Below are 13,187 nucleotides of genomic sequence, written 5' to 3'. Positions count from 1 at the left end.
CGCCCATCCTGCCCCCTGATTGGCCGGCTGCCCTGTCAGTCTGGGCGGGGGAACGCTGCCCGTGCTAACCCCCGCCCCCTGCGCCGTTTGCCGCCGCGCGGCCGCTTGTCAGCGGAGCGGCCTGCTTCTCCTGCCCCGGCGCGGCCTGAGTACACGCCGCACACCCCTGACAGGGTCCCCCCCCCGCGGCAAGAAGGGCCCGTTCGGCGGCGCCCCAGGGACGGGCGGGGGTCGCCTCGTCACACCGGCACGTGGAAGAAGGCGGGGCCAGACAAAAAGGTCTCCACGGGCCGGATGAGAGGGCCTCGCGGGCCGCATCCGGCCCACGGGCCGTAGTTTGGAGACCCCTGCTTTAGATCATGGGTGGGCAATAATTTTGATGGGGGAACATGCCAAGATTGTGTTAAGTGGTTGAGGGCAGCATTCTTATGGAGGAGGTGAGGTGTCTGTAAGGTGAGGGTGGGTGCAAAAAAAGGGAGCTTGGGGTAGGAGTTTGGGGTGCAGGAGAACATCTGGGGTCCAAGGGACACTGGGTGAAGGAGTGAATTGTGGTCTGGGGTAGAGGATTGGGGTGCCGTGTCTGGGAAGAGGCAGTGGCTTGGAACACTGGGGGGCAGGAGCGGCTGAGGTACCAGTGGCAGGCTCTGGCCTGGAGGAACTTACCTAAGGAGCTCTTGGACAGAAGGCCTGCAAGATCTCTAGGCAGACTCCCTGCCTGCCGCAGCCCCAGGAACTTCCCAATAAGAGCTGAAAAATTGTGCTGGGAGTAGGGCAGCGCCCAAAGCATTTCCCTGCCCCCTGTTACCCAGAGCAGAGCCAGAGGGAGCAGCCGGCTGTGTAAAGCGGTATGGAGCTGCCCTGTGCCTAAGGGTCTGAGTGGAGAGGCCTGGAGGCCAGATCTGGCCCAGGGCCGCATCCTACCCATCCTTGTTTTACAATTTAAACTGTAATACAACTTCAGTGTCCAGCAGTCCTCCCTAGAAGCCCTGCCCCAGCAGAGGAAACATCCATAGAGAGCGGCTGCCTTCCAGCCAAGCCCCCCCTTGGCTAGGGAACGGCTCCCCTCGCTAGTGACCGGCCTCCCCTTGGCTAGGGAACGGCTCCCCTCGCTAGCGACTGGCCCCCCGGCCCCTCCCGGGCCAGGGAACGGCTCCCCTCGTTAGCGACCGGCCTCCCCCCCGGGCTAGGGAACGACTCCCCTCGTTAGCAACCGGCCTCCCCCCCCCGGCTAGGGAACGGCTCCCCTGGCTAGTGCCCCCCCCCCGGGCTAGGGAACGGCTCCCCTGGCTAGTGCCCCCCCCCCGGGCTAGGGAACGGCTCCCCTGGCTAGTGCCCCCCCCCGGGCTAGGGAACGGCTCCCCTGGCTAGTGCCCCCCCCCGGGCTAGGGAACGGCTCCCCTGGCTAGTGCCCCCCCCCCCGGGCTAGGGAACGGCTCCCCTGGCTAGTGCCCCCCCCCCCGGGCTAGGGAACGGCTCCCCTGGCTAGTGCCCCCCCCTCCGGGCTAGGGAACGGCTCCCCTGGCTAGTGCCCCCCCCTCCGGGCTAGGGAACGGCTCCCCTGGCTAGTGCCCCCCCCTCCGGGCTAGGGAACGGCTCCCCTGGCTAGTGCCCCCCCCCTCCGGGCTAGGGAACGGCTCCCCTGGCTAGTGCCCCCCCCTCCGGGCTAGGGAACGGCTCCCCTGGCTAGTGCCCCCCCCTCCGGGCTAGGGAACGGCTCCCCTGGCTAGTGCCCCCCCCCCGGGCTAGGGAACGGCTCCCCTGGCTAGTGCCCCCCCCCGGGCTAGGGAACGGCTCCCCTGGCTAGTGCCCCCCCCCCCGGGCTAGGGAACGGCTCCCCTGGCTAGTGCCCCCCCCCGGGCTAGGGAACGGCTCCCCTGGCTAGTGCCCCCCCCCCCGGGCTAGGGAACGGCTCCCCTCGCTAGTGCCCCCCCCCCGGGCTAGGGAACGGCTCCCCTCGCTAGTGCCCCCCCCTGGGCTAGGGAACGGCTCCCCTCGCTAGTGCCCCCCCCCCCGGGCTAGGGAACGGCTCCCCTGGCTAGTGCCCCCCCCCCGGGCTAGGGAACGGCTCCCCTGGCTAGTGCCCCCCCCCGGGCTAGGGAACGGCTCCCCTGGCTAGTGCCCCCCCCCGGCTAGGGAGCTGAGGGATCTCAAACCGAGGGGCCCTGAGGCACCAGGGCAGCGCGAGCCCAGGCGCCGGGCTGCTGGCCCTCAGGGAGAGGGCGGGGCTCCCAGGCAGGGCACAGCAGGCTCCCGCCTCGGGCGCGCGGGCGGACGGAGCGTGTCGCACACGGCCCCGGGAAGTGCCCGTGGGGTGTCCCTAGGCCTCGGGGTCCCTGCGGGGGGGCCATGCAGCTCGGGGCCCCACAGGGCGGAGCCACAGAGCTAAGAACCCCGCCCAGTGGGGGCGGGGCCGGAGGGGAACCCGCAGCGCTAAGAGCCCCGCGGGATTCCGTTAGCTCCGCGCTTTCCCGCCCAGCCCTGGCGGCCTCACGCAGCCCACACGCGCTCTCCGCCCCGCCCCCACGGGGCGCCTGACGGCTCCTGAATGGCCAGCTCGGGCTTCCCGGGGTTAAGGCCTCCCACTCGTGATTGGCCAAGTTAGCTTTGGGGGCGGGCTCTGTCTCGCATCCTTTTGAAGGGGCCACTCAAGCGGCCGTAGAGCCGCGGCGGCTGCCGCTGTTTCATTGGCTCTGCCAGCCCGCCTGTCATTCCTAACAGGCCGTTAGTGCGAATGGGCACGGAGAGAGTCCAGCACGTGACCGCCCCCCAGCGCCCCGCCCCCCAAAGACCTCCCCCGTCCCCTCAGGGACCCCTCCGGCCCGCGCCGTGTCTGCAGCGCGGAGCCCGCCCCGCGCTCACAGCTCTGCTGGGCCGGCCCGGCCGAGTCCCCTCCCCGGCGTGGGCCTGGCGCCACTGCGAGCCCGGCGGCGGGCGTGAGGCGCCTCCCCCGCCCCGCACCGGGAGCCGCGGCCCCTCCAGCCATGGACAAGGAGGAGGAGCGGCGCAGGAAGCTGGAGGCCGGGCGCGCGAGGGTAATGACGGGGCTCGGGCGCTGGGGCCCGGCGCCTGCGCCCCCAGGGACACGCTTGGCCGCCGCAGCTGGGTCCCGAGCGCGCAGAGCCGCGCGCACCCCAGGCCAGGCTGCGGCCCTGAGCCGCGGGCAGCCGCCGTCCCGCCCCTGCCGAGAGCTGGCCCGTGCCGGGGCTGCTGGGCAGGCGGCGCACCCCTTGGCCCCGGCCCCGGCTTGGCTTGCGCTTCCCCGTGCGTAGCGGGAGGTGGGTGCCCAGGGAGTTGCATTCTCCGTGTACAGATCAGTGGAAGGTGGATGTGTGCAAATCTTGTGCTGAGTGCAGTGCAGCTACAGAAATGGGTAATGTTAATAAAAGTCAGGGGGGGGGGGGTTCTCCTCCTGAATTGCTGTCGGGGGTATCTGAAACGTTTGGCTGCCTGCACGTCATGCCTGATTCAGGAATAGTGGGAAACATTCTACTTTGGACATCAGTGTAAAAAGTTACGCTCGGGGCTGAGAGGGATGTTTCCTGACATCAGCTATACGTTCGTTTGATTCACTTAAAAAGGCAGGGTTTAAAAGGTTCCAGTGTAAGACAGAAGTTGTGTAGGCAGAGAAGTAAAGGTCTTAATTTGGTGGCTTTGGAGAGTGCTCAAGGATGGGAGATCATAGTTCCTGATAGTGGTATGACCCCACAATAAGAGTTACATTTTCCGCTGCTTAAATAACTGATAAACTTGAGAGGCATATCTGGGTCAACATAAGGATGATTCTTTTTTAATACAGACTTAATATACTTGGAAGTAGATTGATACTTGAGAGGTTCAAGTGATAATTATATGTAGTGGAAAGACAATAAGTGTTTACTCATATGTACAGGGTTTAGTTGAATGGATCCTCCCACATGTGTAGAAATGTACAGTACCAGGGCCCAAGAATGTTAGCTTTTCAGTGCAGTTACGGTTTTCTATGTCTTGTTCAGTCTTGAGCACCTTTGTTAGGTACTAATCCTAACAAATAAATGGCACTATTTGGAAAAAAAATCAAATATGCTTTACATTGAACCTGATCATATTCGTAAGTGTTCATATGAGCAGTCACTGTAACATTTCTGTTGAAGGTTTCTTTTATTTTTGTGGACTATTTTTTTTTTTTTTTTGCCTCCAAATAGAAATATATGTTGAAATAGTAACAGAAGCCAATGTGGTCCAGCACATAGGACAGTAGACTGGGAAACTAGGTGTTGGTTGGCAGGCCATCTACAGCATAGCCTGAAACTAGTCTTAAATTACTAAAATTGATGCAGTGTGATTTGGTATCCGAGTCTGTAGCTCTTTAGCCAGTCAGAATAAATCAGAAAATTCTGATTTTACAGTTTTTTGTATTTCAGAGTCAGAGAGATATGGTGGAGGAGGTTATATCTTTTATTGGACAAGCTTCTGGTGATGAAAGGACTAGCTTTCAGGTTACACAGAGCTCTTTCAGAATAAGGAATTTTGACAAAGTTTATATTTAATGACTTGTTTACATCACTGATGAAAAATGATAGTTATCATTAGTCTCTCAGACCTAAACAATTCTGGGCTTCTCTCTCCCACACTTCAGCTACTGGATTAATCAACAATGCTGAAACTATTGTAGGCATTCAGTGCAAAATCATTAGGATTTTGTGTTACAATTTAATTGTGAACAATGGTGTTTGCATCTCAATTGCATTTAGTTTTAGGGCTGTATTTTGTGCCAAATCAGGAAGACGAGGCATTTGTTGACCTTCCCTTTTAACTAAGAAATATAGGGGCTAGAAACCTTAAGATTTCACTTTAAAAAAAATTCTCCCCAATCTTAACATATCAAGTGGTCTGCATAAACACTTCTGAAGTGGTGAGGTGCTTGACCTTTCTGCTTTAGCAAAGGGGCATAGTCTTAAGTATCTTAAACTGGAGATGTTAAAAATTTATTAACCATGTAACTGATATAACTGTTATATGGTTAACTTCCACTGCCGGAGCTCCCGGCCCTGTGTGCCTACTGTGGCTGTCAGGGTTCCTGGGGCTGCCACTACTCTTGGGGCTGCGGGGACTCCCAGCAGCTTTTATAAACAGTGTAACCGGTACTGGTAACTGATAAGTGTCAGCTTATCCATTAATCAGTTACCCGATTACACTCTTATTAATGCATTGTCTAGTATAGAACCGATACATGACTAGCTGACAGCAGCTGTGCAAACTCTCATAACACAAGTTGCTGTAGATATGCAAATGTAAGGAATTAATTCATTTCAGAAAATTATAAAGGTAAATAAGCTTCATAAAACCAGTGGAATTCAAAGGGCAGTCTTGCTTCTTTCTATATTGCTTTACTGCAGCAAAACCAAACTATTACAGGTGTTAATTTTTCATATAGATTGCATGCAGTAGTTCTACATACTATGATATTTTACTTGTAGATTTGGTAACCTTGATTTTTCCTATTGGAAGAATGTCTGGTCTTACGCTGTGAGTGAGATATTGGTTGCAATTGCTGCTTATACACAGTGCTAGAGTGTAAAATACTCTAATCATCTTTGAGCTGTTTAAAGTACTGAGGAGATATGGGTAGTAGATGTCTATGGGTGACATTATTTGCAAGTCCCTAGGGCTTCATAGGACTGTGTTAGTTTGTTAAAGTAGAACATCTGATTCTTCAACAGAAGAAATTAAAATGACCTAGCTTAATTAAATTTCTATTTATGTATCTCAGTCTGCTTTCAGGCAGGGAAGTTTTGCTATATATTCTCTTGTTGGAAGGTGAAAGGCAAGAAGACGCTCACCTTTGTCAATTCTAGTCTTTATATTTGCTGCGCTAAGAAATTTTAAGATTATATTTCTATAGAACTCTGAGAGACTTCAAGGCTGTCTCATTTTAATTTGTTCGTGTATATGGACAACACTCAGTCTCTTAATAATTTATATGGTTTTAATTCTGGATTGTTGTTATAACCTGCCAAATATCAGGAAAATATTAGTAAAAAGTTGACTCTTGTGTTTTTGTCTAATTGTACTGCTGCTTAGATACTGCACATTCAGTTTCTAAGTAGGAAGAATAAAGCAGGTTCTCTGTGGACGTGCATGTTTTGTCAAATTAAAAATTTGTTTATCATTCATGAGTGCATTAATCTTGTGGTGTTGTTACCTTTTCCTTGCTTATCTCTCCATTTATCTCTTTCAATCTTTTATTCACAGTTTGCTCACTTCAGACAGCGAAAAACAAAAAGTGACAACACGCAGTCGCAGAAAAAGGCGGCGAAGAGGAAGGGTGCGTCTGACCACCCACATGATGCTGTAAAGGAAGAGTGCATGATAATGGCCCAGGATTCTGATGTTCTTACAGACCTTGATATAAGTCTGAAGAATAAGACTGAAGAGACAAAGACACAATTTGAGACTAAGGTAAGTCTTCCTATTCACCATGTTTAATCTAAATCTTTCTGCAACTAACAGATTGTTCTCTGAGCTCCCATATATGGCCAAGTCTACGATGAGGGAGAAAATTAATGCAAGATACACATCTCCAGCTATGTGAATTGTGTAGCTGAAGTCAATGTTCCTTGTAACCATTTTCTGAGGCAGCCCCACAGCAGGAGGTTGACTGGAGAAACGCTCCTGTCGACTTCCTTTACTCCTCATGACAGCTAGGAGTGCCTCTCTTGACAGGAGTACTGCTATCCATGGGTACCCTCAACATTTAATTTAGCAGGTCTTTACTAGACACACTAAATCGAACCCCAGAAAATCAGTCATCAGAGTGTAGATCCTCCAGTAAGTGAAGACAAGGCCAATGTGGTTGCCATGCATGATGTGTCTGTGCCCTCTATACAGAAGCTGTGAGGCTTTTCTCTAGCAGTGACCACAAGGACCTGGACCCTGCATGCTCTTGCACTTCCTTCACTGAAGACCATAAAAGGCAGACCAATCCCTGCCACCAGCCAGTTCCTGCTGTTTACTTTGACAGAGAACTGAAAGTTCTTAATGTCCCTACATCTTATGTAGATAGTTTGATAATAGTCACTTAGATTTTAGTCTTTGTTTTGTTGCACATTGGTTTACGAGAAAAGTAGTTTTGTAGGTAGTAAGTAGCTGTACTATTGTGTTTCAGATACTCACTGGGCATCATAGCTTGTCCATTGTGTGGAAGAGTGATTGTGCTGGAAAATGGACATGTGTGCTTATATTGTTACAGAGAGCCATGTGACTTCTAAATGTAATATTTGTATGATATTAAAAAACACACAGACATTTAGAGTCTGGGCTCAAAGTTCTCCTCCTGGAGAAATCAGAGAGCAGCTTGTAACTTTGAGTTTCTAATATGGCCCCTTGCTGCTCCAGCCATCCCCGGAATGTTCTGAAGGAAAGAGAAATCCCTCACAGCCATCAAGAGGCCAAGAGGCTTCTCAAATCTGACAGGAGCTTGCACATCAGAAGAAGATCGCTGTGGAATAGTCAGAGATCCCTCTTGCCTCTGAGCAAGAGACATTCTATTGGTACTGAACCGAGTCTCTGGTATTTCATAAGAAGCCTGAGAAGCAAGCACCAAAGTGCTTTGGTGACATAGAGGCTACATTCAGTGATGCTGGCTGTTGAATTGTTTTCCAGTCCAGAGAGCTTCTTTTGCACTTGCTTTACTTTGGATGACACACAGTTGTTACTCCTCTCCCCTTCAAAATGCTTGGTATTGGTATCTGATATCCCAAGGAATCAACATTAGACATCAGAGTCTCACTCAGTTCTCAAGGCAATACCTGGGTCATCCTTTTAACAGTCTTGGAGAACATGATTATACCAGAGCATAAATCTTTTCTTTGCTGCTTTTTCTATCTTAGTTTCCCTAAAATTTTAAATGCAACAGGAGCCCAGGCTTCCTTTATGAAAATCTAATTATGGCCTGCTGCTATTGATTGTTCCACTTCCTGAGTACTCTCTATTAGAGTACATTGTCATCTTCATTAGCTGAATCTTGCTTGGAGCCTTCCCTAATATCTGCTTAAGTCTCATGAGAACTTTTCTTCTTGGGATACAGTGTTAGTTCAGTTCATGAGACTGTATTACATGTGTGATGTCAGTACCTTGGGATGCTGTGTCTTAACATGGTTAATATCCATATGGGTGTTATATTCCAATTCAACAATTTTTCCTTTCCACTTCAGGATTTTCCTTTGCCTTCTCTTCCCCAAAGTCTATGGTACTGAGTACACAGAAACCTCTTTCTTAAGAAGAGGAGGAGCAGTTTCAGGATGAATCTTTATTAGCTAGACAATTTTCATCTTCTGAAAACAGTGTGGTATTTTGTTTCTAGGGCAGTAGATAACTTATTGGCTTTTCAAGAACTGTTAGAGAAGATGGCAGAAAACTTAGAAATTCCCCTGGAAATATTGCAGCAGAGGTCATAAACTTTTTGATAGCCTTCTACCTGAAATAGGGTAGGCTTATACTAATGGAGTATTCTTGAGCCAGTTAACAAACTGAGGGCAATCCAAGTGGGCTGATTGGAAATATCTTATGAGAGACTTGGTATCATATATATATATAGTAGCCCAATGTGTGACACTCTATAACGGTGTAACATTTTCTGTTGGCTCTGTAACATCCTTTGCCTCCTGCTGTAGAGCTCAGCTGACTTCTGCGCCGCTCAGCCGGGCCGACGTGCAGGAGCAAGTGGTGCAAATGGCCGTTTAGGCTCCGTGGTCCCCATGCAGCATGTGTGCTGCTTGCTCCCGCGCTGCAGCCCGGCTGAGTGGCGCAGAAGTCAGCTGAGCGCCACGGTGGGAGGTGAAGGGGAGCTATGCAGTGACGTACACGGCCAGGGGCGGGGCCTGGATGAGCGTGCATCCCCGATGGAGGCAGAGGGGAGGGCAGAGGAGACAGAGAAGAGAGGAGAATGGAGGAGACAGAGAGGAGGCGGAGGAGAGCTGAGAGAGAGGGGAGGCAGGAGGAGGAGGAGGGGAGAGAGAGAGACGGAGCAAGAGACCGGAGGCTCAGGAGAGAGGACCGGGATAGAAAGGGAATAGAAGTCAGCTGAGCGCCACGGCGGGAGGTGAAGGAGGGCAGGGCAGTGATGTACACGGCCAGGGGGCGGGGCCTGGACCAGTGTGCATCCCTGATGGAGACAGAGAGGAGGCGGAGGAGAGCAGAGAGAGCGTGAGAGGCAGGAGGAGGGGGAGAAGAGAAAGAGTCAGAGAGAGAGAGAGGCAGGAGGCGCAAGAGGGCTGAGAGAGAGAGAGAGAGAGAGACAGGGAGGCAGTAGGAGGAGGAAAAAGAGAGAGACGGACGGAGGGAGAGACCAGAGTCTCAGGAGAGAAGACCAAGATAGAAAGGGAATAGGATGTGGAGGAGAGACCCAAAAATCCCATCTTATGACGGGCTATTGGCTAGTTTGAGAATATTTGTATTTCTCTGGCTCTATTGCTACTGGTAGTCACTGTGGTAAATGAAAAATCTAGGCAGGCTTTGAGATCTGCCTGAGCTCAGAAGAGAGAACACCAAGAAAATCCTGGATCTCTCTGGGACAAAGATTTACACCTCTACTTCCCTTCAGGTCAGTCAACATGGTTTGATAAATTGAAAATCTAAGTATGATTACATCCAAGGGGACAAATTGGCAAAATTTTAGGATCATCTTTTAATTCTATAGGAAAAATAATTGACTTCCATTTGCTCTGAAGGAATGTTGATTGGAAAAACATCTCCACTAGAGATGTCAATAGTTAACTAGTAAGCAGTACCAGCCCAGCCAGGCCATAGTGCGGGGGATGAGGTACTCTAACTGTGGATGGGAGGGGTGCTTCAGCCCCTCTGGGCCAGCTAGACTGTGCCCATGGTTAATCAGTTAAATATAATGTTTAACTGGTTAACTGATTAAACAAGACTTTACATCCCTTATCTCCACAATCAGCATTAGACTGCCGCAGATGCGGGGGCATGGTCAATGGCAACTGGAATTGTCATGAGAAGATTGTCTTGGGTCATGACAACTGCACTTGTCTTCCTCTTTGGTAGTACAGTGAAGGCACCCACACTAGGCTCAATTCTCCTTGGCTGTCACCTCTTTTTGGGTAGAGATCTGCTTGACTAGTTTTTTTTTCCAAGCTAAATAATTCCCTGCTTCAACTGTGAATTCCCAGCCAACTAAAATGCTGAAGCAGATTTGCTTTTCTTTCCTCTTCAGCTGCTATAAATAGTGTGATTTTCCACAGTTATAAGTTACTTCATGGCTCTAAGCAAGCGCTGGTTGGAATTAGCGTGATCTCAGGTAAACTTAACATGTAAGTTCTTCTTAATATATATTTTTTGTAGTGTTTTCACCTTAAGAATGTGCTTTTCCACAGTTAGACATTATTTCATAGCTCTAAGCAAGTACATTCTTAAGGTGAAAACACTACAGAAAAATATGTATTAAAAAGAACTTACATGCTATGAAGTTTACCTGAGATCACACTAATTCCAAACAGTTCTGTTGCAGATGATCAGTTCTTCAAACCCAACCAGGGCTAATTCTTCTTGTCAGAAGTTTGTAAGAGTTGTTAGCTCAGAAAAAGCATATTCGTGAATAGGCCATGTTCTTCCAACCTTTCCAGGAACTATTAGGGCTTTCCTTGAACAGAAAAGGTACTGTCTGTTTTTTAGAAGATAAAAAGCAAGCGCTGCAGTAGTTTAAACTTAGTCTTTTTATCCAAAAGTCCTTTCTTTGTCAGTTCTCTAGAGAATCCATTTTGAAACCGTATATCCAAACCTCTCTAGTTATACCTCTTGGGAAATGTGACAATCTGAGTGAATTTGCCTAACCGTTGTCCACTGTTGTTCGTTCCTGAAAGGCTGTGGTCTCCCTTCCCCATGGAATAATATAATCTATGGGCCACACCAGTACATAATCATAATTCAGTAAGGCTTGTTCAGGAAATTACCATATCTATCTCAAAGATTTTGGCTCTCCTTGTTGGGTCTGGCTTGAAAGGTCCAGACTACAATACAAGACCTGCCTTTTGACAAGCAAGATCTTTTTAGTACTAAAATAGATTATACTTACTCTTTGCAGGATTTAAAACCAACATTAAGATTGTTGAGCCTCTATACTTAGTCCTTCAGAAGAAAGTAGGAGGGAATGATGTTAATTACTGTTTAAAAAATTAACCTGTGTTGCGTGGTGGGTGGGGAGGTTGCTCCAGCCTCATTGGCCAGGAGCAGGAAGCTTGATTCACCACTGCTTCTGATTGCAAAAAGAAGGGAGAGGAGTCCTATTCTGGATCTCAGGCTACTCTACGCTTACATTCATTGCATCAGATTTTGTATGATAACTCTTTATTTATGCTCTGTCTGGATCACATTGACTAGATTAGTACTCTCAATTTACAAAATTTGTTCATTGACAGATTCCTGGCATACAGAAAATGTTTTAATTTTGTGACACCAGGCAAACATCAGTTTAGAGTTCTCCCATTTGGCCTATCAAGGGAATCTTGACTCTTCATGAAGTACGTGTCAGTCATTGTTGCTGATCTTAGTCATCAGGACATGCGTATTTGTATCAGTGATTGGCTTTTAAGGAACTTCAGTGACCTAAGTTATAAAATCAGTTTGATTAGTCTTGTGTCTTTTTCAGAATTAGTTCTGATTCCATCCTTGTTAGTTGGATTCATAGGAGCTGTTGTGGACTTCAAAGTAACAAGAGCTTTATGTCCTTGAGAGATTTCACAGAATCATAGAATCATAGAATAATAGGACTGGAAGGGACCTCAAGAGGTCATCGAGTCCAGCCCCCCGCCCTCAAGGCAGGACCAAGCTCCACCTACACCATCCCTGACAGATGTCTATCTAACCTGTTCTTAAATATCTCCAGAGAGGGAGATTCCACCACCTCCCTTGGCAATTTATTCCAATATTTGACCACCCTGACAGTTAGGAATTTTTTCCTAATGTCCAATCTAAACCTCCCCTGCTGCACTTTAAGCCCATTACTCCTTGTCCTGTCCTCAGAAACCAAGAGGAACAAATTTTCTCCTTCCTCCTTGTGACACCCTTTTAGATATTTGAAAACCGCTATCATGTCCCCCCTTAATCTTCTTTTTTCCAAACTAAACAAGCCCAGTTCATGAAGCCTGGCTTCATAGGTCATGTTCTCTAGACCTTTAATCATTCTTGTCGCTCTTCTCTGTACCCTTTCCAATTTCTCCACATCTTTCTTGAAATGTGGCGCCCAGAACTGGACACAGTACTCCAGCTGAGGCCTAACTAGTGCAGAGTAGAGCGGCAGAATGACTTCACGAGTTTTGCTTACAACACACCTGTTGATACAACCTAGAATCATATTTGCTTTTTTTGCAACAGCATCACACTATGACCCCTAGATCCCTTTCCGCCATGCTCGTTCCTAGACAGTCACTTCCCATCTTGTATGTATGGAACTGATTGTTCCTTCCTAAGTGGAGCACTTTCATCTCTCTTTATTAAACCTCATCCTGTTTACCTCTGACCATTTCTCTAACTTGCTAAGGTCATTTTGAATTATGTCCCTATCCTCCAAAGAAGTTGCAACCCCACCCAGTTTGGTGTCATCTGCAAACTTAATGAGCGTACTCTCTATCCCAATATCTACATCATTGATGAAGATATTGAACAGTACGGGTCCCAAAACAGACCCTTGAGGAACTCCACTTGTTATCCCTTTCCAGCAGGATTTAGAACCGTTAACAACAACTCTCTGACTACGGTTATCCAGCCAATTATGCACCCACCTTATCGTGGCCCTATCTAAGTTATATTTGCCTAGTTTATCAATAAGAATATCATGCGAGACCGTATCAAATGCCTTACTAAAGTCTAGGTATATGACATCCACCGCTTCTCCCTTATCCACAAGGCTCGTTATCTTATCAAAGAAAGCTATCAGATTAGTTTGGCATGACTTGTTCTTCACAAACCCATGCTGGCTATTCCCTATCACTTTATTACCTTCCAAGTGTTTGCATATGATTTCCTTAATTACTTGCTCCATTATCTTCCCTGGGACAGACGTTAAACTGACCGGTCTATAGTTTCCTGGGTTGTTCTTATTCCCCTTTTTATAGATGGGCACAATATTTGCCCTTTTCCAGTGTTCTGGAATCTCCCCTGTCTGCCATGATTTTTCAAAGATCATAGCTAAAGGC

General features: G+C 48.8%; 2 protein-coding genes across 21 annotated transcripts in view; one reads left to right on the top strand and one right to left on the bottom strand.

Moving 5' to 3' along the window:
• C7H21orf58 (chromosome 7 C21orf58 homolog) overlaps positions 1-1,487 on the bottom strand; it is a 29,006-nt gene extending 27,519 nt beyond the window's left edge. For 4 of the 8 annotated variants that reach the window (XR_012905359.1, XR_012905360.1, XM_075934148.1 and 1 more), the window contains exon 1: positions 664-1,487. Coding sequence is in view for 6 of the 8 variants with exons in the window: in XM_075934148.1 (XP_075790263.1) it covers positions 664-925 (262 nt within the window). In the remaining 2 variants the exon portion in view is untranslated. The remainder of the gene's footprint in view (positions 1-663) is intronic. The other 4 variants (XM_075934147.1, XM_075934151.1, XM_075934149.1 and 1 more) reach the window with 4 other exon arrangements.
• A 1,312-nt stretch (positions 1,488-2,799) lies between these two features.
• PCNT (pericentrin) overlaps positions 2,800-13,187 on the top strand; it is a 179,211-nt gene continuing 168,823 nt past the window's right edge. For 5 of the 13 annotated variants that reach the window (XM_075934137.1, XM_075934138.1, XM_075934136.1 and 2 more), the window contains exons 1-2: positions 2,807-3,032; positions 6,232-6,438. In XM_075934137.1, coding sequence (XP_075790252.1) covers positions 2,982-3,032; positions 6,232-6,438 — 258 coding nt within the window. In that variant the 5' untranslated portion in view covers positions 2,807-2,981. Of the gene's footprint in view, positions 3,033-3,310; positions 3,371-6,231; positions 6,439-13,187 lie in introns of those variants that run through there. The other 8 variants (XM_075934145.1, XM_075934143.1, XM_075934146.1 and 5 more) reach the window with 6 other exon arrangements.

Source organism: Pelodiscus sinensis, chromosome 7 (genome assembly GCF_049634645.1).
Source record: "Pelodiscus sinensis isolate JC-2024 chromosome 7, ASM4963464v1, whole genome shotgun sequence".
Taxonomy (NCBI): domain Eukaryota; kingdom Metazoa; phylum Chordata; order Testudines; family Trionychidae; genus Pelodiscus; species Pelodiscus sinensis.
The sequence above is the reverse complement of the archived record's forward strand: the minus strand, read 5'-3'. Positions and strand labels throughout refer to the sequence as shown.